The following is a 27787-nucleotide window of genomic DNA, read 5'->3' on the forward strand; positions in this document are numbered from 1 at the left end:
TAACATAACATTCATAATGTCGATAATTTGTATAGAAGCCGTTTTTTTGAATAAATATAAAGAAATGTGTATATAGTATACACATTTCTCTTTATAATTAATCAGAAAAAACGGCTTATATATATGTGTGTGTATATATATATATATTTCTTTATAATTATTCAGAAAAAATGGCTTCTATACAAATTATCGATATTATGATCTCTCGAAATATATGCATTATGCACGCGGTACGCTTTGCTTGACACACTAGTTTAATTAGGAACGTTTTGATCTACATCTTCAAAATTACGTCTGAAAAGTTGCAGCATCGTAGAAAACGTACATAGCATTCATAATTCTGATTCATTTATCAACATTACAACATTCTTCTTCCAGCATAACATTATAAACTTACAAATTAATTGTTTTCTGTGTAATTAAGTGAAAAACTTTTATAATGAAACAAGAATCAATTAAAAAATCATGATTTTAGAAGAAAAACATATATACGTATAAATATATTGGTATATCATATTTTTCTAAAATATATATATAGTATATAAAGAATTGATATTTTTAAGACAATTAAGAAATTATTATTTTTCCAAGAGTATTCAATGAAAATGAATAGATTACAAGTTTTCTTATATCATGTTAAAGTGTGCTACTATAAAAAAAAAACATAATATTATTAAAATAATTAAAATAAATAAGTATAATGAGATACATAGATATACACAGATTTTGGAACGTTAAATCTATGCCAAAAGATTTCTTTGTGAAGAAACAACTCTAATTCGTTTAAAAATAATCTGTTCATATAAATTGTAATTAAAAAATATATTGTATACAGCTAGTTTGCCAGCTGTAAATTTTTTTATATAGCATCAAATACTTTCTGAGAAATAGAGAGTAGTTTTTCTTCAGTCACTATTATAATCATTCGAAACAACGGTATAGTAGCAACAGTAAAATTATAATTTACTACATACACGATACACACCTTGTGCACACTAATATAATATAATTGTTTACTAGCTAAATCAAAATTTCAGGCTACATCACAGTCTGCAGTTTGTTACACATCAATTCTCAAACTCGGAAATAAATCCTATTTTTCCTAGATCACATTCTAAATATATTCAATATATAAAGAATCTTTCTTATTGTTAGAACATAATTTGATAACATAAGAAAGAAACAAAATAGAGAAGAAAGAAAAATAAAAGAATATTAATTTTTCTTCTTTTTGTGTACTTTGTCTATATATTATACAACATTGTATATATTTTACATTCCTTTTCAAAAAGAAATCATAATTTTTTACATTTATTTATATTATTAATCAGATCATTATCTGTAGTATCAACATTATCGTTCGTTAATATGTCAAATAATTGTCAAATAATTATAATAATAATAAGTTTGTCAAATAATTTTTATGAATTCAGAATATATGATCTAGGATGTATTATTGGAGATTACAAATTATACTCTGCTTATTATTGTAACAAAAATGCTTCCTTACAAATTGAAATGCTCTTTGATTTTTGCAATATAATTAATGAGAAGATCAAATACACTTCGTTACAAAATCTAATATTACAATCACAATCCAATCATTTAGACGCAATGCTTCATTTAAAATCATTCATTCCTTTGAAATTTGTCAAAATATTTTTTTTCTTATTCAGCTCGAATAAACCCTGTGAAAATGTTTCCCCTAAAAACGTAGTGAATAATTCTATGCTTGTGTCAGAAAAGGTGTTGAAAAAAAATCTCAATTGTCTGTATAATTAATTTGATATGTAATGCAATTGCGGCACAAGGAAGATTATCAATGTTATTTCTGGCCAATATAATATTTTATACATCTAATAACTAATTGTTTCTTATATTTATAAAGAATATTTCTTCAACATTTGAGTCCTAATTTCAAATGCAGATCTAGCTTTCCTGTTAAAGCATACTTTTCAACTTGCAGTCAAAAAATCTTTCCGAGTTCCCTAGAAAAAAAATAATTTAATTTAGTCTATTAAAAATAAGCAGAAAAATTATGAGAATATATGTCTCTGTATTACAAATTATTACCCAATCGTTTCCTGATCCGCATCGATCGCGTTCTGCTATAAATGAGTGATTTCCATTCCATGGGGAAGCCTGTGACCCTGAGCGTGACTCATTGTAAGTTGTCTTGTCGCCATCCCACCACCACATTGACTGCTCCAATCCGCAGTGGGTATCGGCATGCGGTAAAACCTTGATGAAGTCTTGTTAAATATTGGCAATAACTCGTTCGCCTCGGTAGATAATGCCTGAAGATAAAAACTTTCGTATTTCATACATCGCTTATAAATAAAATATAAAGCTATAACAACTATCATTAAATGTATTTTTATAAATTTTTGCGAGGATTTTCGAGTATTACCTTCAGATAGATGATAGCGTCTGTTCCATAACCTTCACAACTAAGTAGCACGATGTCACCGTGTAAATACCTGGCATAGAGCCGAGACAATGGCAAACCGTAACCGTATCCTGCTAGCGGTACTGTGTGAGCATCCGATTTGCTCGGCTGTGGGGCGGTACTATACATATATTTAAATAAATCGTCCATTTGTGAACGAGGAATGCCACCACCTCTATCGGATATCTAAAGGAAGCGGATAAAATATAAATTAATAATCATAAAATATAAATTATTACTTATTGTAGTCTAATCATTTATTATATCTACCATATTATATTTTAAAAATTGAAATTGTAAAAATTGAAATTCTCTCTGTCTTTCTCTCTCTTTCTCTCTGTCGTACCTTGACACAAATATCCTCTTTACCGCACACCAACAAAACCTCGAGCGGCGGATAATTGTCCGAATCCGATCCCTGATACTCCATCACGGCTCGCATGCTGTTCTTGAAGAGCTCGAATAACATATGATATAAATGACTCGGCACATAAATGATTCTAATTTCATTACTACGGTCAAGCTCTGGAAAAACGAAATGCACGGCAATTATATTATACAATATACAACCAGAATTCGATCTATTATTCATTATCAATTTTTAATCATATAATAAAAATATAACAAGTCGAACGTACAGATATAATTCTCTCTTTTTGTTTTTATACACACAATTAATATATGTATAAAAATAATAAAGATAATAATGGATGAATATAACACAATTTATATTATATATTTTTTATAGAAAAATTGTTCATATGTCCTATATCATATATCATATAAAATTATTTACTTATGCTAATACAATCAATAATGTTTAAACTTGCCATTATGCTGTTTGACTATTAATTCTGGACTAGCCAGATAATATTGATCGCATAAAAATCGTGCATTCTCATAAGCGTCCTTAATAACGCCGATCACGTCACAAGATGGATCTATACATCCTACATGTCTACTGTGCCCATTCAATTGCCCACCAAAAAGGAGTGCTAAAAACACAGAACGCAAACAAAACTAAACATTAATAAAATACTGATACTTGATTTACACTTAAATTCCATTAAATATTTAATTGCATTGAAATATTCGATACATACTGTGCTGATTGATTAACATACGAATGGAAATGCGGGACATTAAAAATCTGTCCAGAAAATACTGTATGCTGTTTTCAGTCTGAATATCCACGTCGTGAGACTCCTTCAGCTCCAGAACGCCTTGCGCCATAGTTTGAACGACATCGGTGTGTCTATTCCGGATTTTTATCAGAGCTTGACAAAATCTATAAAAAGATTCATATCGAAGAATTCGTAAAATCGATCTTCTCTCAACAAACATCGCAATTCGCCCAAATGCTTAATTGGCACACTCACTTGTCTAAAGTAGTATCACTGACTTCAACTTTCTCGAAGTGTATTATTTCCTCGAAGGAAGTGGCATATAAGTTATTAACAATACCCACACTAGGCATCTTCAGCAGATTGTCCGGCAGCAAATGAATCTCTTTCATAATATTAGCGAGCCGAACCGGCAATTCTTTCCTCAGGAATATGAAAGATTTCCTTTCGCAGGCACTTAGACCTGAAAAATATATACGATATAATTATATACTCGTAAGCTTAATTATCAATATGATAAAGTAGGGTTTTAATCAAGTCAATTTTATTGATCCAGGTATCGGAAAACTTTAACAGATAATTTTATTTCTAACAAATATAAAAATAAATTCTAGACATCTTAATTCACGCAAACGCATACGAGAAATAAACTTTAGCAATCATATATTTCATTTTTTTTTTATCTTCTTTTCTACTGTTTAATCTTTCTCTGTTACTTGATAGATTTGCCCGTAACGTGCTGACGTTAAACAGCCATTAAAATGATGACAGTTATACAATTGCAATATTCATGAACATAGGTTTTATTCTATTATTATTTTTTTTCGTCTGCCAGACACAAAATACATATTTGTTGCAAGGATTAAGAAATGTCTTCCAGAAGAGAAAAAATGATAACTCATTATCGCGTTATCGCTACAGTATAAGATCAACAGAAAATTAATCTGTAAATTTAGTGAAACTTTTACAGTTGTCATCAACCGTATAAATAATTGATAAATGTCTTTCGAAAAAGTATATATTATATTTGAATAATCTATCTCGCAGGAAAACAAAAGGTCTAAATAATGCACAATTTAATATGTATTTAAAATTTTCAACAAGAATATTATAATGTAAACTTTTATATACAACAAGCAATAATATCAGAGACATAATTCTAAATTGAAAAATCTTTATCTCAAATATAAAATATTTGTACGTTGAGTTTTCACTTTATAGTTTAATATAATCGAGAAAGAAAAACTGAGAGATAAAATTTACGAATATTTGCATGTCATGATTGCAACAGAGCACACGCGGAAGGCGGAAGCATTCATCTATTTACTAATTAATTGATAAAAGATTGTTATCATGAGATAAGGAATTAAGAATGTATACCGTTTTTCATCACTAAATTATGGCAGTTTTTAACCAATTATTAATTGTTACTAAAAAGTAATTTACGAAAAATTAACATAGCTTTTTATAGTCATGTAGATACACATATAAAAATATTCCGATGCAAAGAAACTCGAAAACTTAACAGTTTATATCGATTTTTAATAAATTAAGATTATGTTAAAATATATCTAATTTATTTATTTTAATATTTTGCATAAAAAGTTGCAAAATATATTACCGAAAATTCTATACAAAACAAATTCATTTAAAAGTTATTACATTATTATCTTATCATCTATGTAATGCCAAAAAATTGATACAAATTTCCTTTTAACGAAAAATCTTCTAACAATCATATTGACCTATTTAATGATATGTTGCGATCACTATGATAGATAAATATGAATTGCACTCGCATATAAGATACTCCATGCGCATTCGCTAAAAATATTCTACCACTCAATTACAAATTATTAGAATAAGTAGATAAACTCTTCATTTAAAAAAATAAGGCTTTTTTATTTTAAAGGTTTTTCTTCAATTCTGTTAAGACTTAATTTCCTTTATTAAAAAATTATATGCATTCTTAGATATCGTCAAACATTATTTTCTTAACAAGTAACAAATATTTATATTTTGAAAAACGTGAAAGATAGAAAATTGTTTGATAGGAAATTATTGTAATAGGAATGTTTATCGATCATTTATAAAATATTTGATATCTGCACGCTCGAGTAGACGTCATCGATAAATCGATCGTAACATCCCTTATCTTCTCGTCGGAATGAAAATTCAATTATTTACATAGACATGCGCCTCTCTCTGAGACATGTTCCCGGGTGTCTACAGCAGTATACTCTGAAAATAAACCTCGACCTCGTGAGCATGCAACGCGAGACATTGTTACTTGGGATAGCAAATCTGAAAAATTATTATTTGGCATCTTAGCGCGCAAAATGTTTGAATGTTACATAGTACATAATAAATATCAGAAAGACGTGTAAAATGAAAACGAAAGTGTACTTTATACTCATTAATAAAATATTTGTTGATCAGACATCAGATAGAATTTTAAATCATAGACCTTTAAGCTATTAATCTTTAGACCTTTAAGCTATTAATTCGATAATTTTGCAACTAGTAATTATCCTAAAAAAGCAAGCTAATATAGAAAAAAATTGTACATGTAAAAGATATAATTTATATTTATTTTCTGCAAATAAATAAAATTTACCATAACTTTCAATAATTTTTAACAACTTGTTTATTAAATTTATTATTTTTCAACTGAAAAACATAGGAAGTTAATATTTATTTTTGTAAATAAGAGAAGTTCCTCGTATTTTCCCATAAACTTTGGTTTAAGAACACTACCAAAAAATATTAGATAATAGTTCATCGATTCTCTGTTTGAGAAATGATTATTTATCACGCGACATGTAATCAATGTAAAAGTTGAGAACATCAAAAAGTCAATGACGATAACTGTGTGTTTCTGCGCAATTTTAATCAGCCTTAATAAGACGGAAACATTGCGTCATTCTCTCAATAGCGAGGATTCGCCTTGTCGGCAAGGCTCCATTTACATTGTATAATTACATTGGATTTACACGCGCATGCAACAGTTCTGCTGCACATTCTGTACAAATCTAATTACAAATAGATTCTATTTGAACAAACAAACACGTGACGTTACAAGACAATGATACATTTCATATCGTTGCGCGATCTTTGCAACAAATTTCGTATTGTCGAGCGTGTCGCAAACGCTCGTGGGTTCAAACGGAATTACATCCTCATTAATTTTCTGAGGAGAATTGCGACAATCGTGATTCAATTTTAGAAGCGGCCAGCTGGGAAATTGCTGGGAAATTGCTGGAAAATTGAACGCCTTTATCTACCAAACGCAGATTGAATGGACCATCATTAAAGCGCCTGGAACTTTTATCTAAAACTTCATTTAATAATGTGAAAATGGATAAGCGAGAAATTCTGTAGCATCTGTTTATTGTTTATTGTGACCTAATCGTAACGTTTCATCGACAGATAATGAAATTTATTGTGATCTAATCTTAACACTATTTACATCGATAGATAATGAAATTTCTCGTATCGCGAAGCTATTTCTATCATAGTATATTATTTTAGTATATTATTTTTAATTTGATATTAAATATTTAATTTAATTTTCATTACTTATACATATTTATTGTGTATATATTCTAAATTAAATGTACATAAATTACTAAACTAATATATCAAATACAGCTAAACTTTTCTGATCTAATTATAAGCGTCTTAAAAAAATATTATTCTTATAAATCTTACAAATCTTAATAATAAGAAATATTTAAAATAACTACATAGACTTATATTTTCTAATTATAAAGCTTGAGATAAATTTATTTATGTGATTTCTATTGCTTTGGATTTAAATAATTTTATTATGATCGAATTCACTGTTATTTTACATAAGTAAAATGTAAATATTATTATTGTATTTGTTACATAAAAATAAACGAATCTTCGATAAAAATAAGTGATAAAAGCAAGTGATAATATGTTCAACTTTAAAAGATTATTGAGTTATGAAGAATTCAGCAGACATATCAGGCATACTGAAAGTAGCACGCAAGGGCATTGCTCTCATAAATTAGCATATTGAAATATGCCTAAACGTTTATCTCGTGCAAATAAACACATAGCTGCGCTATTATCCGCAGATTCTGCTTTGTTCGAAAATATTATTTGTTTCAAAGTATCAACGATGACGGCGGGTTCTTTGTCAATTGATAAATAGAATAATCCCCTTACAAAGAGCGAAAGAAATATCTCACAGTTTTTCATTCTGAATCATCATGGTATGGCATGTCAAGCATAAGCAGATAAGAATGTTATTTTGTCCGAATGGAAGTAGCAATCATTAAACGCACTATATGGATATTGCTATCATACATAATTATTCGATTTAAACTGACAAAAGATACTTCAAGAACGATATGTATACATATAAATATAGATAAAGTAAGATAAACAAAAGAGAGATTAAGAGAAAGAGATCAGCTCAAAGAAGTTTTATCTTCTTAACATACTTTTAACGAAAGAAACGCGGATAGTTTTTTATCTAAAGAGATTATTGTTATTTGAAGTCAAGAAGAGTAAAGATACCAGTAAATAAAAGATAAAAGTAATAAGATTGAAGAATTTAATTTTTTGTTATTACACTCACATTTTGTATGATCAATTCACTGAATTATTTCGATAACGAGAGACTTCATCCAAACAAAAAAATAATTTGGAATTTGATCTCAATCGTTTCTTCACCGAGTAATACATGTCAGTGACGAGATTTCAGGGTAGTGTACGAAAAAAGCCACGCATCCAAGAATTTATCTAATAGAGATATAGGGTGACGTCAAATAAAATCATTTGTTTACCGGATGTATGACGGCAAAACTGAAAATGAACAAGCTTTCTGGACTTTGAATTTCGTTCCTGATACTCGTACCTATAATTGGCCGCATTCTAGCAAATCTATAAATTGGCTTCTTTTACTCAATGACGCAGAGGAATATAATTTGCAAGAAATGCATGTGAGATTTACTCGTTTTAATCGCACTTCTTGCATTACGCTCCTTTTCTCCTTTTTCTTCCAAGATCTAAGTATATTTTATTATCTTTTGTTTTAAACGCACATATAGAAAGTGTAATTAAAATAAATATAAATCTATTTCTAATTTATCAACTACATTTAGTTTTAAAAAATTATAAATTTACATCTACATTTCTCTTTAATTATAATAAATTTTAATAGCTCTAGTTTCAATAAAATATTAAAATGAAAATAAAAAATTTCATTTGCTGTATAAAAAGAATTACATTCACAAGTATTACATAATATTTTGTTGCAAAATTATTTATTATAGATAAAAAAGTAAATTTACATTTTGAATAAATTATATTCACAAGTATATGTGTTAACTATCTAAGTCGTATTTTAAAATGTCGTATTTAAACAAGGTCGTATTTAAACAAGTCTACTAATCAGTTTTTCATACTAATAGATAGTGATTCATTTCAAAAGTTGATTCATTTTATTTTCACACTGTATTAACATTTAGACATATAATAACGCACATAAAATTAAAACTTATCGTGTTTGTTAGTGACTTTTTAAAATGGTAAATGCTTACACTATAATATATCTTTCTATTTCCAGAGACTATGTATCATACGCATATATTAACACCGATATTTGCACCGTTCAATTGCATAAAAATTGCATTACAATTGAAATCTAATTATTTATAACATACACACGTACATACACGCATCTATATACAGGGTGTTCCTAAAAGGTCTCGTCAAACTTTAACCATGCTACGTATCAAAACAAAGCAAAATGCCCATATAAACATGGGTCCGGAAATGCCCCCCTTCTGAGATAACACAGGGTGAAGTCACGTATCTTCATAGGCCTATTTGGCTCAATCACTGTAGTAATGATTTGCATCAGATAAGATGTTCAAAGTGGCCACCATGAGCAGCAATGCACGCTCCACAGCGTCGCACCATGGATTGTCGAACATGTTCGAGAATTCCGGGAGTACCCCAAATTGTGTTACACCCATCAACAATACGATCGCGCAGAGCCTGTCGATCAGGAACTGGTGTAGCATAAACAAAACTCTTGAGGTATCCCCAAACGAAAAAGTCCAGAGGATTTAGTGATTGAGCCAAATAGGCCTATGAAGATACGTGACTTCACCCTGTGTTATCTCAGAAGGAGGGCATTTCCGGACCCATGTTTATATGGACATTTTGCTTTGTTTTGATACATAGCATCTATGGTTAAAGTTTGACGAGACCTTTTAGGAACACCCTGTATATATAACTAATAATAAATATATATTTGTTTATATATATTTATTATTAAAATTTATTATTAAAATATATTTAAAATATTGAGTATAAACGTATGTAGAAAGTTAAAAGAAGATTATAAAATAAATATTCTAATATGTAAAATAAAAATATTTTCAAGATGTAAACTCTCATATTTGTTTTTCGATCATTATAAAAATTTACTTTTTCTGTATCTATCGTATATCTATATGACATTAAAATATTAATAGCACCGATAAGTAATTGCTTATAGAGAAGATAATATTAATATCATAACTTTTTACCCTATTACGTTCCAAAAGTCACTTCATGAAAAGACGATAATTGAAATTCGTTGTTATTCAACTATCAAGTGCGATTAAAAATAAAAATAACTTTGTTCCTTCAAAACAAACGTTTCTATGAAAAATTTATTAAATGTATTTAGGTATTTATTAAACGTATTTAACTGCTTCTTTAGCGTATAATTTTCGATACAAACAGTGTATGAAATGATTACAAATAAAATTGCTGCAACATGTATATACGTACAATGAAACTGCGTAATGTAAGAATTAATAACTTTTAAATTGTAAGTGCAATTTCAGATCTTAGAATTTATTTGTGATTGAGGCAATTAATATTTACCATCTCTGACTTCTTTTAATTTTTTATTTTAACTGATTTATTTTTCATTATATTTAATTTCATATATAATTTCATTTCATTCCACTTTATTTCTCTTTCGAGAATTTATTAGAAAACTAAAAAAACCAATGTTACATAAACAACTATATTCTCGCAAAACTAATCTTTTGAGCAGTCCTCAAATTTTATGTTTGGAATAATACAAGATAAAATGAAAAAAATAAAATTTGGTTTATAGTTTGGTTATAGTACTTCTTTAGCTGCGGAAAAATGCGCGTAATGTGATGCAATTACAAGTGTTGTTAAAATATAAATCGAATAATTTGAATACCTGAATTCTAATTTCATTTTATCAAATTTTACTTAAGTGTCCAGATAGAAATATTATCAAGTATTTACTAACTATTTTATTAATATATAACGAAAGTATTTCGAACGCTTTAAAATTTATATTTCGAAATTGCAAACGTTGCTAATCTAAATATTACATCTAATATTACCCCAGACATTTATAATTATGCACAAGTTCGTGGAAAATATATAATCGCATATTTTATACGATAATGTGTAGTAATCACAACTTGTTAAGTTATAGAACCACATATGTCATTAAACAAACAAAGGCAAACTTGAATAGTACGTAGTTTGTAGATTATGCAATACGTCGATGACGTATCATGCGAGTAAGTGTAAATTATATATAATTGCATAATACGCACAATGAACTTCTTACGAATTAAAGTCAGTTTCTTCAAAAAACTTCCAAAAGCATTACTTTATATAAAAAAGCAGTTTCTTCCTTTCAAATGAAATATACCAAAACAAAAACAACATCGAGGTACATACATTGTACATCTATATTAATTTACGGTGTTATCAATTAAATTATTTAAATAAATTTTTTATTATTTCTCTCGTAGGGAGCCAACATCAATTTGCTGTTTTTCAAACAGCGACCTAATAATAGAAGATTGTAAAATAAAACTAGCATTCTTAGATCAACGAGATACATCATTCGTATGATGGAGCACTTTTTAGGAGTCATAACATTGGCGGATGTGGTAAAACCACTCCAATGAACAGTCTCTATTTCTACGAAGTCTAGAAACCGGAGTATTAGTAGATAAAGGATAACATAACCAAACATGTGCACAAAAACATGCTTATCGGCACGAAGCATACTTTCGCACGTAGACAACATATGGTCAAGGTGCGCCATACGTGTCAAACGCGTTCCTTGCAAATGATAAAAATAAAATCGATAAGAGAGTATTACGTGTAAAGCCATGAAAAGTGTAACTACGTTGCTGACGCAAAGTCATAAACAGACCTCAACAGATAATTGATACCGAGTAATCCATGGATAATCTATGTAATTTGTACGTAATGAAAGAGACAGGTTGTCATAAGCTGACAGCTATAACATGTAAATTTTAAAGTATAATGTGTAAAGAGATAACAGAAAATGAATGTGATAAACACTGCTATTTTGACTGGACATTAACGCATTGCAATAAAATTTATACATTAAAGTCAGTCAAGATGAATATAAAACTCAACAACTGTTTGCTGCGCATTATCTCACTCATCTCTCATTGCAAGAGGAAGATCCAATGTACAAGTGTTTCTCAATCTTATTCTTCGTAGCAACGATACATTTTCAGTCGAGAGAATAAATTTTTAATTTATATAAATACGGAAATAGCACATTATTTTATCACATAATTTTAATATCCTATAATTTTTTTTAATAAAATAGGAATAAGATAGGTTGAGAATCTTTCATATTAAATCAGATATTTCAGATTAACGAAAATAACTTTTATTATTCCTAGAAAAATATCTTACTTTCCGAAAACATTTGTTATGATTAATATAATTAATTAATTTTAAATTATAATGTGAAATTTAAATTATAATTCTCTATTAATTAATATTTTAAAATTCTAAATATATGTTAGTCAAAAACCCTATTGTCCACGTAAATTTTACAAATAGATTTGAAATCAGCGCAAAAAATATAAGTAAGAACCACTATACTAGATTAATTTAATATTTAAAAAGTCAAATTTGTTGCTAAATATGTTTTATTATCGACATGTACAACTTTTTTATAAAGTTCAGAATATTTAAATATTAAAATAACATTTTATTAACATTCATAAAACATAATTATAAGACAATATTAATTTTTCCATTTATACGAAGTGTATTTCAGAAATTATAACACATTTATAGCACATTTTCCTTCGAGATTTGATTTTAAAAACTAACATCTGATTTCAGATTTAAGTCGATTTTGTTTATTGCTTTGACCTCGATTCTACAAGGCTAATAGCACTGTCGAAATTTTCAATGATCATTTCGAATAATAAAATATCCTTCTTCTTGCCTTACACAATTGTGAAACAAAAATAAATAAATAGATAAATAAATAAATAAATATATATATATATATATACACACACACACACACACACACACACACACACACACACACACACACACACACACACATATATTTAAAAAAAATATTTCGAAGTAAACAAATGAGTCAATTTAAAAATATGTGATGAATATATGAAAGATATTAAGCACATATCGGTTGAATATAAAGTATTCAATGACAAATGGTATAATTTAAGGTTGTACGCGCGCACGTGTATACGAAATATATGTACCTATTAATTTTAATCAGCGTATTCATTCATTCAATAATCTTAATCACGCCTTACATATATATGTCATGTATTAAATATATATCAAGTATTTAGATATATATTTAATTTGATTTGTCATTGATCGAGAACGCAGTAGCGTAATGAAAAATCATGATCGTGCGAAGTAGCACGTGATGATAACGTATGTTTCGCAACATTGATGATCTCTAGCCCTGTTACATAACAAAAATGCCTAATAAAAATTTAATACGCTAACATAAATAGAAAAAATAAAGTAAATACAAAACGTAAATATATAATGAAACACATAAAAAAATAAATATATATATGAAATACATAAATGAAATATTTGTTAATAAAACGAAAGGTATATTACGTGATAAATAATTACAGTAGAATAATTAACAATTCATAATTAGGGTATTATTCTATCTGTAAAACAAATCATTAATCCTTATGTTAAAATAATATTCATGAATAAATAAGTATTTAATATTTGCAATTTTAATTAAATTTTCAATTTACCTCAAAAACAGAATCTTTAATAGTTACGATTCACGATAAATTTTTCATTTATTTTCTTCAATTTACATTTTCTACAGAATTACACAAAATTTACTTTTCTACTTGGCTCACATTTCTATATTTTCATATTCACGCTATATGCGTCGTACATTGCTCCTGTGAATGAAAATGTATCAATTTCGCGGTACAAAGTTCGCGGTAATGACGTGTGACGTGCATATTTTTGGCGAAATGCAGATATAGTGAGATAATGTGTGGGCGTATAATTGCAAGAGCGATACCATGCGGGGTGCAAATTCCACCAGATCTATATCCGCTCTTGCTTTTTGTATTATCAGACTTTGCCAAGTCTTTGCGTAGGCAACACTCCAAAATATAAGATGATATCGCGCTTTTGTACTTATTTTATTTTCGCGTCTAAGTCCACGTTGGAAGATCAATCGAATATTACTAATGAAACAACCCTGAAATCGAGTAGCTTTCTCCAAATGTATATGACACATCGTGACCTTGACTCTGTACGAAGCGAAGAGCGCACGTTCCTTGAACGTGAACGTGTATTGTCCGTGTATCTATGATTTGCAACACAGGTTAAGAGAATTATTCGAATAGATTTTTGCTCAACATATTATCTCGATAAATTTATTGTTTCAATTCACTACTTTTCTTCGCATCGAAATTAAATGGATTATTTAGTTATTATGTTACATGTTCCAAAAATAATTTTGATGTATGCTTCGAAGCGTGTCTCATGATATTCATCAGCATTCACGCTTGAAGAATAGCACAAAGGAAATGGTAAACACAATCTGCGGACAAGGTGAGGCAGGAAGTTATCGCGATGCATTTACATAATTACAATTATCTGATGTTATTTAACACGCAATAATAAAGTTGAAAGCGAAAATCTTTCTCAAAATTTTATTAAAAGATATGCGACCCGTCAAATCTCTTTGTGTGTATTTTACAAAACGTTTCTAATAAAAATGACTTAAATTAATTATTAAATAATTATATCTTCTTGATCTATTAATCTTGATATACCAATAACTATTCCATAAATCATATCAAAAATTAATAGACTGCAAACGACTTTTATAAAGTATGTTACAAAGAACTCTATTGAAGCACAAGATTCCTTTAAACACGTTTGTGACATTAAATCATGGTGTCTAACGATGTTTTTGAAACAAGAACAACCGCTAGACAAAACATATAACATACTTGTACATTGGAAATAAGAGATCAAAAGTGAATGACCTGATCTGTCTATCCCACGTTCCCATGATTCTGAAACAAGATTCTTTTCACCATACTTAATTATCTAATTTTAATGTCAAATAATCATTTTTCAAATTATATTTTTTAATATTTTTATATTATCTTGAAAAATCCAGGAATTGATATCTTTAATTTAAATAATTTTCCTCAAGATTTTATTTGCTATTTTCATCCATTACTTTGTAATTAGAATAATATCGTTCTTGATCGCGCAGAAAAAAGCAGACTCGAGTAATAAATATCGATCATATGTAAATGATTCTGAACGTACTGCTGACACGACAGGAAGAGACTCATTTGAATTGTTCATGCGTACAATTGCATCTCACAAGCGCATCTTATCGCTCTTTATCGACAAAAAACACATATAACACAGCAAATAAAAGAAAGATCGACTACTCTTATAATTATAAAGAAACATCATGGCAAAAATCGCAGTTTTCTTTTTATAAAAAGGAGAAGAGAAAGAAAGAAATATCAGTTCCCCGTGAGATCCGAGAAATGAGAACCAGTTCTTACATATACAAGTATATGCACGTGTTCAAGCATTATAAATTTATCACTGAACCGCACGCTATGCGTGTAAAAAAAACAGCTAGCATAATAACGTCATTGTTATCATTAACGCGTAAATGCAATAACGAATCATACAGTAGAACACTCATATAAGGCTTTGAGTTCTTTATAAAATGCGTTAATAATGTATTATAAATATATATTATTAGAAAATATAGATAATTATTAATTATTAAAAATAGATATTAATTATAAATAATATATATTATTCATTAAAAATGATATCTTTACGAATAATACATAATTTTTTAGATATTGTTGTTAGATATTGTTATTAATTATTAAAGACAAATTTATTTCAAAATTATTATTAATTATTAAAAATTATATTTAAGACCAATATGTATATATGGTTTTTTAATTCAAAAATTGTATATATATATATATATATGTGTCTGTATTTATTATATATAATATTTATAAATATAACTATGCATTAAATGAGAAATATTTTGTTTTTGTTATAAAAAAATGTATATTTGAGTATTCCACAAAATAAAAAATACTTTAATATACATATATGTTAACTTAATTTTGTATTTTATGTTTATATGTATATAATATCGGAGATTAACATAATATTGCAAAGTGTTATGTATGTGTATATATGTATATATATGCATATATAATACTTTCCAATATGTTTGTGCATATATACATATTATTATATATGCACATACACATTCTATGCTTTATATCATATTATGATAGTGTTACAACATCAAATAGAGAGAGAAATGTCACGTATCACGATTACTTCAATTTGTATGTGTCCATGAAATAACAAAAATTATAATATGCAAACTATTCACTCTATGTATAATGTATTAATATTTTTCAATGTCTTCAATTACTGGAAAATTTCTAATATTTTTGCACATTTTTAATTGTGCATAATTCTTGTAATTTTATTCCAAAAATGTTTCTATATCAATATAATCTTTTTATTATACATATGTGGCAAATATGTATGTGTCAATGCTCATAATTTTCGAAAAGTATAGAAATAATATTTTCTTCAATTTTTTAAATAGAATCGTCATGAAATGTTTAACAGTGTCACGTATGAAACATTTTATTTTCATTATATCGACATAAACTCTTTTTTCATACTTTATTTACAAGTTATAAACATAGAGGAAATATACATATATTAATGAAATTTTTTTATGAAATACATTTTAATATACACCATAATTTTTCTGATGTTTAAAGAATCTAAGATATTTCTTGAATATAATAATATAAATAATTCTCCTAAAATTAAATAATCTCCTCAAGTTAAATAATTGATACCGGAATATCACACATACAAACTACTACATGCGAAAGTTTTCGCGGACGCCGCATCGTGTCGACCGGAATTGAGACACTTCTCTGTCAATCGCGTTTAATTCACGTAACGAGCGAAGCGGATATACGAGGCACACATTGGGATGTATAAAATCTAAACGCGATATAAAACGCCTTGACCCGCGGCCGAGCTGACGTCAGAGGCGAACGTACTCGTCGAACGCGACGACGAGGATGAGGACAAGGAGGGACTTACCGAAATCGATGAATTGCTTTATCGAGAGCGGCGAAGGGTTGAATTGCGAATAAAAGTCCAACATCTTGCCGATGTTGCTGAAACAGTTCCGGGTGAGCTTCATCTCGCATCGCCTTGTTGTTACACATTAAACCCAAAGCTCGAAGCTCCAAATCCCGTAACCCGTTGCACGTCGAAGAGAGACTCGCGCCCGGAGAGGTGGACTTCTATCGCACAGTGGATAATGTATAAAAAATGTAGTATATAGCACTCGTCTCTCTCGCCTTTCGTAGTAGTGGTAGTCGAGACACGAGGATAAAAAGATATCGCTGACTGTCGTACACAATCGCGGGGACTCGCGTCAACGAGTGCTGAGAACTCGACGGAGCGCGGTGCGGTATATGTGGGCTCGCGTCAGCCGCGCATGCGCACCGCGGATGTACGAGTTATTCCGTGCGACAGGGAAACACACAGGCGGGGTTTCACTGTATATGTGTAATTTTCCTTTCCTTCAAGTGCAATATAATCGATGTGTCATACTCTGTACACACACATATATATATATATATATATATAAAATTATACTATACTTGTGATCTTTTTTCTCTCTGTTCCAATTGAAATATTAAATTTGAAAATTGGTAAATGTCGAAGTACACTAAATTACTTTCCCAGGAAAATCACAGAGAAAAATTTCACCACTTTATATAATATACTGGAATATAAGCAGCAAATAATATTCTTCCACATTATACCTTATTTTCTTTGGAAGAATTATATCTATTTATATATCGGCGAGGTACCTTCGTTTCGTCGATTCGTATTCCGGAAATGACAAGCGATATTTTAAAGCGCCATCTATTACACTCGCGATGACATCGAGAAATAATTAACCTCTTCGTTCCACGCCTCTCGCGGCGCGTCCTTTAGCGTGCGATTTCGCGCGGTCCACGAGGACGCGTGCTCCCGACGAATCGATACGACGTCATTTTCCGCTCGGAAAATCGCGAGCGCGCCGAGAAGCGTGCTCGATCGTCCGTCACGCGTGCAACGTGACGCGTAGCTTTCAGGTTATGAGCTCGCGCGTGCTCCTTTCACGTTGGTCTTCTGCTAGACGGTGGGCGACCCGCGCGATTTCGGAGTCGCTTGTCGTCGCCGACCGGGCGTCCGGTTGCGACGAGGAGGCGTGAAATATCGTCGGCGTCGCGAGGCCAACCTCGGCCGAGCGCTTTCGAGCGAACCAGGAACGTCGTCGACGCGAAATCCCGTCCTGTCAGGGACGTTTAGTCGCGCGCTTGACTCGCGCGCTTGACGCTACCGACTTCCGGTGGAGACAAGCCCATGTGGACGGTCGTAGCGAAGACCCAGATCAGTCCGTGATCGGTCGTGTTCTCGGTGCGCTATAATTCACGCGCTCGTCGCACGTCCTAGATCGTCCCCTCTCGGTTCTCGTGTCACCCGGACTCTGTCGCGTCAGCATGGCCGACTTGGACGACTTTTTCGCTAAAAAGGATCGGAAGAAGGCCAAGGGCAAGAAGTTCGCCACGACCGACGAGGTCGCCAAGAAGCTGGAGGAGACGGGCAAGCGAATCGAGAAGCCCAAGCCGAAGGAGAAGCCAGCGAATCCCGAGGGCGAGGAGTCTCAGCACACCGAGGTGAGGCGACGACGAGGCGACGAGCCTTTCATGCGTTTTCCTAGGATGCAGTCTCCCGAGTTCGTGATTGTGCACGACGTGCTGCCATGTTTGTTCTCGCGGACATCGTAGGGTTGCGTCGAGACCGACGACGATGATGCGCGAGGTTCTTGAAACGATCCCTTAAACGCGCCTTATGTAATAAGGCCGAACGTGTCAAGTGGTCCGTACGTCGCGCCAGCTGTTTCCGAGCACGTGTATTCTGGATCACCCCCCGGTGAACGGCATCCGTGGACGCGCTGTTTCTCGTATATGACTTTCGTGATTCTTTTGCGAATGCACTGGATTTAAAACGAATCGCAACAAATGTGTATTATACGCTATGATACTCTAGATTAAGAAGATATTTTTATAATTATGTATAGTGCTATTTTAAATTCAATTTCATCGATTCTAATATTTTAGTAACCTTGACTCAATTTCAAGATACAAAAGTAATGGAAGTAATCTAGCGATTACTCCTTTTAATTTGCTTTCAAAAGTGTGTTATGAATCAGATACGTGTCCAAAAATTATTTAAGATGAATGCAATAGGAGTATCACATGTATATCTTTTTTTCTTTTTTAGGATGAGGACGAATGGAAAGAATTTGAGGAGGAGAAAAAGGATTATAGCGGTCTAAAGATTGGACACTTGACGATAAATGACAGTTTGGATGCAGAGTCGGATGACGAGAGGGGCACTGGTGAAAACAGTTCTGACGGAGAATCTGGCGAGGGTGGCACAAAACATACGGGACCATGGAAGAAACCAGATCTACCGCCGGAAGTAGTTCCAGAAGTAACAGTAGCACCGCCAGCACCACCTGTATCCACGGGAAGTAGTTACAAAGCTCCACATTTAAGAAATCAACCTACGTTTACTAGTCCACGACCACGAGGAAGAAATGTCGCACCTGATATACATAGCGAAGAATACTTTCCCACTCTTAGCTCCAAGCCTCAGCAAAGTAATGGCAGCAATCCATGGGGCAGAAAGTAAGATACAAGTATATTTAATGATAATATTTCATTAACCTTAATTCAATTTTAAAGATATGAAAGTAATGAATAATGAAGAGATTACTCTTGTTAATTTGTCTGTAGAATTGAAAAATTTGCTGTAAATAAATAAAACATAAATTAAACATTTAAATAAAATATAAATTAAGGCAATTGTACTAATTTGTCAATAAGAAAATGTCCGAGTCTCTAAAAAAAAATATATATAATAATTGAATATTAATAATAAGTATCAATAAATTAAAATATATTATTAATTATAAAATTTAAATCTATAATTATTTTTAAGAATGAAATAAATATGAAATAGAATTTTATTTAGATCACTAAATAAAGGATTAAAAGATTGGAAATGTATTATACTTAAATATATGTATATTTTTAATTATAGACGACGAGAAGAGGGAGTGTTCGAGGAAGTTCGCAACCGAGGCGGCAGCAGGTCATTTAACACGTCGGAGTCTCAAGTCCAAGTGCCCAAACTTTCCCTGGGCAACAAGTATGGCGCTCTATCGCAAGATCAAAGCTGAAAACACCGATCAAATCAAAATACATCACATCAATATTGCATCGTCGCTCTTTTCTGTTTCGTGACCCAACCTCGCCGAGAAAATATATTTTCTAGACTAGGATCACGTATCCCTAGCGTATATCACAGTGCGCATGTACACATACTCCGGAGTCTTTATAAGACTCGGGTATGTCAATTTTGGTTCTCGTCGGCGATTTTAAAGTGATCGTGCGACGGATCATCGATCTTAGGTATTTGCACGTGCGCTCATGGACCTTGCGGACGTGTGTGTGCGCAAGCTTATTTTCATACCGTATAGACACGTGGTTGGAAATCGATTTTGATATTTCATTTTCTAATCAGCATAGTGTGTAGTACACTGCTTCCAGAGAAATGTCGGAATGTGCGGAAGAATGTGTTCGAATCCTCGAAACGTGCTCGAATCCTCAAAATGACAGATTGAAACAACACTGTATACGCGTCATTGTTATGCGCAAAGATTGTGTAGGCTGAAAAATAATCTCAATTAAAGTATTTTACGTATTTACGTATTTTACGGTATTTGCACTTTTTTTATATAATGCTACTTTTAATTTAACGTACATATTTACTGCCACGATCGATGCCTTCTCATTGAATAGTGTCGATATAGATAGAACAGATTCGCATTGACGTTCGAACATACACAATAAATTTCGAGATCGGCATAGCAATGTCGCGATATCGAAATTCATACAATTAGTTTCAGCTGATCTATAAGAACATTCTTCAAATAATTTCCAGAAATCGCAAGATAAATTTTGAACTCTCTCTTTCTCCATTTTTGAGAGAGTATTGCTTCGCTCAAAATGGCAATGTATGTCAACGAACAGAAATTTCTAGGTAAAAAATTATATACATATATAAATTAATGGAATTTTTTGCGAGGCTGGGCTTAAAATGGCACAAAAACATAAAGATGAGAAATAGCATAAACGCAAATTGGGTGAGAATCACCAGATGCGCAGGGCAAAACAGTGCAAGACACCAGTGAACGTATTGCGTGATGATGTTGTAAAATAGGAGGGAGAAAGACACACATATTATACATTGTGTTAAACATAAAGAAACTCTTGTGTACATCTTTGTTGACAATTGTATAATTCTCTTTTTATTGAGCTAAGAGTTTCTTTCTCGAGACGAAGAATGCGGCAAATATATAAATGCCGGATCCGTTTCTTGGAAGATGGTTTCTCACGTTATTGGCGAATCCTACGGTGGGATGATGTATGTTGTTTTCGGGATACGCGGAATGCCATACGCGGAAACGATAGATAATAATATAAATTCTTGTATAGCGTGATAAAATGTGATTATTTATAAATAAATTTCTTAGGATAATTCATATTTACTGCCTTCGAGCATTTTTAATTTGCCGCAACGTATATCATCGGTCAATCAATTTTCGAAATGAAAAGAAGCGAATGAATCTAAGCGTGCTTAGATATTCGCGAGCATCTTATTTAGTCGATCGTTTTTTTGAAAATGTAATATCTGTCGAAAGAAATATCGGCTTTCAATAAAAACAGCGTGAAAAGATATTTAACTTGAGCACGTGGTGGAGATGCAGCGTCGCTGCCTCTCGAGGATAGTTTCGAGATAATTTTGATCGCCACGGAGTACTCTGCCTTTTGTTACAGAATAGTTGAAATACACACTATAATTTTATCGCTACTGTTATACATGAGAGCGAGCGATGGAATGACAGGAAATGAGAGTGCACGAAAGTATGAGGTGCGAGCATACGTGGCATATTTAATAAAACTCAATCATCAAGATATATTTGATTGCCACTTTCTTCCGCTCCTTCATTTGTAAAATCCTATATATATATATATATATATATATATATATATATATATATATATATATATATATATTTATTATAGATTCAGTATCATTTAATTTTAATTTAAAGATCTGGTAAAAAAGTTTATTACACACTATTAATAAAACGATTATTATATAAAATCAAGAAGTATCGAAAGCAATTATGTAAAAATTATTTTTAATATTCTAATTCTAATATATTTCTGGAAAAAAATAGTTCATATCTACATATATAATCATATCTAATCATATATAAATATATATATATATAAGAGAAAGATTATTATTATTATTAATTATTAAAAAATTATTATTATAAGTATATACATTTATATATATAATTATATATAGTTATATATTGTTATATAAAGATTATTTTTTCGTGGGCTAGAAATTAAGATATGTTTCCTCTTAAAATATAGTTTTTAATATAGTTTTTAATATATCATGATTATGCGGAACGCACGCGCGGCAATACAAAATTATTTTTATTAATTACTTATATTTTCTACACATTCTTATTTTCTTTGATCATTTAATCGCAAGAATTTTAAGTAGTATTGTAAGAGAAAATATTCGTCATTCTGCCCATTAGATAGACCGTTCAAAGAACATCATTAAGGCTCGACGCGTCCTCATCGCTGAAAAAAAAAAAAAGCCGGTGGCAATGATTTATTGCACCTCCTTTCTATGATCGTAGGATGGATCGCGAACATACTTCTCACAATACTTCAATCCGTGACTTCCGTTATTGCTGTAAGACGCGTACATGGGACTATCCAGTAAGGAAGACCTGTATCTTGGCAGAAAGTATATCGCGGCTTTTGTCAATTCGCCAACCTGAAAAAGAAATAAATTCATTAGAAGAGAAAATTAACGAAATTAAATAATGAAAAATATCAATGTCTTGCGCATTCAATATTGAAAAAAAAATCATAAGGAATAACATATTAAATATATACATATATATATTTTATATAGGAGACATTCAAAATTATCAAATGCTTTTTTTAATAATTTTTCATTAATAAGCAATCGAAAAAAGATATTTTCAAGGCGATTTTTGCTAAACTTTAAAAATACAAGGGCAAAATAGATAATAAAATTATATGTTAAATTTTAAATGATTTTAGTTTAATAGAATTTTAATTATTGATATATAGAAAATTACAAAGATATATAATTAAATTAGAAATTTGATATAAAGTTAGAAATTTACAATAAATAATTTTCCAAAATTAATTACAAATTGATAACATATTTAAAAAGTATTTAGGGGCCTATACATATCTCTATTAAATTATATATATATATATATATACTATTTATATATTTATATATAATTTATATATACCTCTTCAAAAGTTTTCCCAGACTTGAATACAGTTTCTGGAGCCAATAAGACTTCTTCTTCAGTTCGCTCATAAAACGTTGGATGTTCCTCTAATTCATCTAGTCTTTTCAGCATTTTAGAGTCTACATCATATATCTCTCCAAGCACAAACTGTTTATCCGAAGCAGTAACACACATGCAATTTTATTATAATAATATGTATTATAAAAATAAAAGATTAATTCTTAGAAAAAAATTAAAATTCTAAGAATAAAAGTATAAAAAGAGGTGAGAAAAATATACACACAAGATTTAGTTACAAATAATTTCAAAAAGCTATGCGAGCAATAATTAGTTGTTTAAATATAATAAAATAAAATATATTGATAATAAAATAATACTTTGAAATTTATATAAAAATATTTTTTTTTCTTCAATCAATTTAATTAAAATGTTCAGTTGACAAAAATTATACATGATTAAAGAGAAAAAGATTAATTAGTGCAAAAACATTCGTTTTTTTTTAACATGCATTTTGTTAAATGCATTTCATTAATAAATATATTCCATTTGAATAATATTACATATATTTAAGTAAAATTATACATCCATTTGTTGCTCGTATTAGCCTTTTATTAAAAGCATTCATTAATATAACAAGCCAATGGATTTTGAGAGAGAAATTATATGAATTAAATTCTACAATTTTTTCAATTCTTCTACTTTTAATTCTTTATGATTTTTAATTTTAATACTGTAAGAATTTAATTGATTTCTCAACTCACATTGCCCACGTTGGGTTTCTTCAGCAGAAACGGGATATTATACTTGGTAGCGATTATCAGAGGATATAAGACTGTTGTCCTGCCAAGGCCCAGAAATTTTGCATAGCCGTTCGCGGCATCCTTAATAAGACTGTGATTCGGCTCGCCTCGTTTTAACGTGCCGTACACGAATACGCGGTGCAACGGACTCTTGAACAGGTTTTCATACATGTCGGAAATCGCGGATGAGTCGCGGAAATTTTACGTGATTTTCAAGCGATATCAGTGACATCGCAATCGACAATATTAATCAACAATATTATTTTTTATCGCACGTTATCTATGCAGCATTTAAGTCTTACGAAACACATATCTCTAACCTAGAATAAAAATTGCTCGAGTATATTTTAAAATGACATTTCAAAGAGATTGAAATGTCGCGAAAAAATGTAATTAAAAAAATGTCAAAATTCTCTTTAAACTCGCGTTTGGAACATGCACAAAATTATGTCAACTCAATAAAAAAAAGAATGATGAAAAATTTGACGGTACGCGAAAACAGTCACGTGTGAACTGTCAAGATTATGGAATGTCAACACTAGATGTCAGTAATGTCTCAGTTGGCGGGATTATTTAGGATTCAATCGAGAGAGAGAATATGTGTGGAACAAAGTATATAAAATAATATCTTATATATTTTAAGCATATATAAAAATATGTGTACGTAAAGTATATATAAAATAATATTTTATAATTATATTTCTCATCTTTCAAATTTATTCTTATCATCATCTTTAATTTATATTCATACGTGCAAATTTCACAAATGAGTATGAAAATGATAAACGAAAAAATATACTGAGATTGTAATAATTTAATCGAGCAAGCGCAAAAAATTATTAATTTTCAATTATTAAATCGATTACAATATAAATAATGCGAAACATAATTTTTCACAAGAAAATTTGTCACGTGTTACTATTATTTATACATATTTTATGAATAGAAAGCGTTCGCATAATTCACTTATTACCTTGGTAACCGGCAGATCCAAAGTCTTTTCTGATGAAAGAGAATAAAAAGAATCCAATTCTATAATGGCAATGTTAAAGAGCACGGAAACGGCGGCGACGTGCAGCAACATCTTCACAAAGTGCAATAATTGAAATGACAATGTCAGTTCGAGTTCGTCGTCCATCGGATGTAGAGAAAGAGCATCACGCGTGGCGATAAGATAAGATTTTCGTCCAATAAAATTTTCAAACAATTGCACTATCGCTGGTCACACCATCTCGCACGACAATGTATCCAAAATGACTTTAAAATTTAAATATGAAGATTCTATGGAAAAAATAGAAAAATTAATATAATATACATATAGAAAAATTAATATAAATACGATAAAATATTTTCTGTTCTGTGAAATAGGCAGTTTTCATTATATTATCACAATAATTTTGCACAAATTTGCATCAAAAGAATATTTCACAAGTGTACAAAAATAATTAAAAGGAATAATGATTATACACTGATTCTGCTCCGCAAGGTTTCACTCTCTACAGGTACAAGATCCTTAAAATCCTCATCTGGAATTATTTGATTCTCTTGTCGTCTGCAACGTAAAAGCTCCTGTAACGTTGTCCAATCTTCATTCTTTGAGATATCATTACCCTAATTATAGAAAAAATGATCTGGTCAAACATCGAAAATTTTTTTATATATATCGAAATTTTTTAATAAATAATAAATATAGATTACCTCTAAAAATACATATAATAATCCCCTACTGTAATCATTTAATAACACGTAATTCTGATAATACAGACACGATATCAGTTTCTTCAATGTCTTATCCGTCAAACAGTTGACTAGCCGCAAAACATATGATTTTTAGCCATAAATATGTATTGCAATTCATCGAAAATTTGATGTTAAGATAACAAAAGCGTACAACTTAGACTCAAATGTTGCAATTCCAAATTTCCACTCGTCATCATGGAACCTTTCATTGCCATAGTTTCTCTTGTAAATGGATGACTAATATTGCTATCTGAGAATTTTTCAGATATCTGTATAAAAATTATATTTTATATTCTTATTCTTATTTCTAATAATTTCTGATTAATAAATCAAATGCTAAAAAAAAATACTTGAACGGAATTATCTGATATCGACGAAGAATTCATTTGTGTCTTCATCTTTGACGAGCTGTCACGACGATTCACTGCATTTTGAAAATTATTATGAAATGGATTTTTAAGCAACTTGGAACATGTCAAACGTACTTTTCTTAGAATTCTGATTTAAATTCTGACGCTGCCATGTGTGTGTTTTACTTCTCTTCCATTGCGTTGTGACACAAGTTTCTTGAGTAGTTCCGTTATCCAGCTATAATTATAATCTTTCATTTACGACTGAGCAAAGTAACACTATGACGAGAGATAATCTATCAACCTTGCTCTCCAACTCGAGAAATCTGCGACGTCGAAGATCGACGACTTCTTCGTGGGTCAAAGTGGACCTATCGCATTATTAAAGATAGCAGTTTAATCGAAAGTATCTAATTTATAATCGCTTTTATCACTTTTATTATTAAAAATACATGCAAAGTTCCTGGATTATCAGCAAGGCCCCATCATCTCGTATCTTGTTTCCGGTTAAGACCATGCTTTGTAAAGATCTACAAATATTGGAAAACATTATGTTTTACTAAATGCTTTTGCCTTGGAGAAAATATAGATTAACATCTTTTGAATTAAAACTATAATAATCAATTATTACCGATTAGTTCGAAGCATCGCTGCGATATACTTGGCGCCGACATCTGTAATATCGTTATCCGCTACATTAAGAGCAATTAATTTTGGATCGTTCGGCGAATCCCGGTACTTTAATTCATCCATGATTTTTTGTATACCTTTATCGGACAACTTACACATTTTCAACGATAAATAATGTAAACTAAAAAACATCAAATTAACTGTTCATCGCAATCATACATATATATATGCGATTGTATGACGTACTTTCTAGCCGGTGTGCAAAGCAAAAAATAATTCTCTTGCACATTCGGATTGTTGTCTAGATTTAAATCAGTCAGGCATTCAATTTCCGTCAACATTTGCGCTATTTGTAAGATGCCGTAAGCATTTATTTGACAATTTGGCAATCTGAGAGAATGTAATTATTATGTATTACATATAAACATTAAATTACACACGACTCATTTTAAAATTTCTGTTACTTGAGCACTGTAATAGTGTTATATTTCTGCAACGTAGTATTCAATGCGTCCAGGATGCAAATCGACACTTCCTGTCGTGTAATACAAAAAAGATGTTACGTGAGTCGTAAACATATAAATGTTAATATCAACTAAATGATAACTAAACATGTTAATATACATATATATTTCTTCACGATATATCTTTGTCATTCTTATCTTTGCATTCCAGTTTCTGTATGTTCTCCATTATTTTAGGATTCTCGAAGGAAATGTAAAAGATCGGACCATCTTCCTCCAATTTGACTCTAA

General features: G+C 30.5%; 3 protein-coding genes across 3 annotated transcripts; 1 reads left to right on the forward strand and 2 right to left on the reverse strand.

Moving 5' to 3' along the window:
• Nucleotides 1-939: 939 nt before the first annotated feature.
• Pdk (pyruvate dehydrogenase kinase) lies at nucleotides 940-17462 on the reverse strand. Its single transcript, XM_083085218.1, has 8 exons — nucleotides 17101-17462; nucleotides 3829-4036; nucleotides 3553-3737; nucleotides 3280-3444; nucleotides 2796-2974; nucleotides 2411-2635; nucleotides 2074-2297; nucleotides 940-1988 (listed from the first exon to the last, which is right to left on the reverse strand). The coding sequence occupies exons 1-7, from the start codon at nucleotides 17201-17203 to the stop codon at nucleotides 2109-2111; spliced, it is 1254 nt and encodes a 417-aa protein (XP_082941344.1). The 5' UTR covers nucleotides 17204-17462; the 3' UTR covers nucleotides 940-1988; nucleotides 2074-2108.
• Nucleotides 17463-18216: 754 nt separating this feature from the next.
• Nucleotides 18217-22105, forward strand: LOC145963369 (protein CDV3 homolog). Its single transcript, XM_083085220.1, has 3 exons — nucleotides 18217-18734; nucleotides 19342-19751; nucleotides 20167-22105. The coding sequence occupies exons 1-3, from the start codon at nucleotides 18558-18560 to the stop codon at nucleotides 20303-20305; spliced, it is 726 nt and encodes a 241-aa protein (XP_082941346.1). The 5' UTR covers nucleotides 18217-18557; the 3' UTR covers nucleotides 20306-22105.
• Nucleotides 22106-22574: 469 nt separating this feature from the next.
• Nucleotides 22575-27766, reverse strand: LOC145963370 (uncharacterized). The gene is given in 17 exon segments (XM_083085221.1): nucleotides 22575-22995; nucleotides 23510-23659; nucleotides 24274-24462; nucleotides 25286-25413; nucleotides 25416-25521; nucleotides 25523-25669; nucleotides 25750-25923; nucleotides 26011-26120; nucleotides 26204-26321; nucleotides 26403-26476; nucleotides 26538-26640; nucleotides 26707-26773; nucleotides 26855-26932; nucleotides 27034-27213; nucleotides 27279-27422; nucleotides 27497-27567; nucleotides 27701-27766. Coding segments are annotated over 17 exon segments (2073 nt in total). The 3' UTR covers nucleotides 22575-22827.
• Nucleotides 27767-27787: the final 21 nt, after the last annotated feature.

The sequence above is a fragment of the Camponotus vicinus genome, unplaced genomic scaffold (genome assembly GCF_025532165.1).
Source record: "Camponotus vicinus isolate PSW18456_S1 unplaced genomic scaffold, iyCamVici1.0 SCAF_12, whole genome shotgun sequence".
NCBI lineage: Eukaryota > Metazoa > Arthropoda > Insecta > Hymenoptera > Formicidae > Camponotus > Camponotus vicinus.

What these genes read in the sequence shown, in the direction of transcription:
- Pdk (XM_083085218.1), bottom strand. Translation starts at nt 17,203, where the DNA reads ATGAAGCTCACCCGGAACTGTTTCAGCAACATCGGCAAGATGTTGGAC. An exon ending in AAAGCAATTCATCGATTTCG is followed by an intron (nt 4,037 to 17,100) that starts GTAAGTCCCTCC and finishes TATATTTTTCAG; the next exon opens with GTCTAAGTGCCTGCGAAAGG. An exon ending in AAGAGGATATTTGTGTCAAG is followed by an intron (nt 2,636 to 2,795) that starts GTACGACAGAGA and finishes CGCTTCCTTTAG; the next exon opens with ATATCCGATAGAGGTGGTGG.
- LOC145963369 (XM_083085220.1), top strand. Translation starts at nt 18,558, where the DNA reads ATGGCCGACTTGGACGACTTTTTCGCTAAAAAGGATCGGAAGAAGGCC. An exon ending in AGGAGTCTCAGCACACCGAG is followed by an intron (nt 18,735 to 19,341) that starts GTGAGGCGACGA and finishes TTTCTTTTTTAG; the next exon opens with GATGAGGACGAATGGAAAGA. An exon ending in AGCAATCCATGGGGCAGAAA is followed by an intron (nt 19,752 to 20,166) that starts GTAAGATACAAG and finishes TTTTAATTATAG; the next exon opens with ACGACGAGAAGAGGGAGTGT.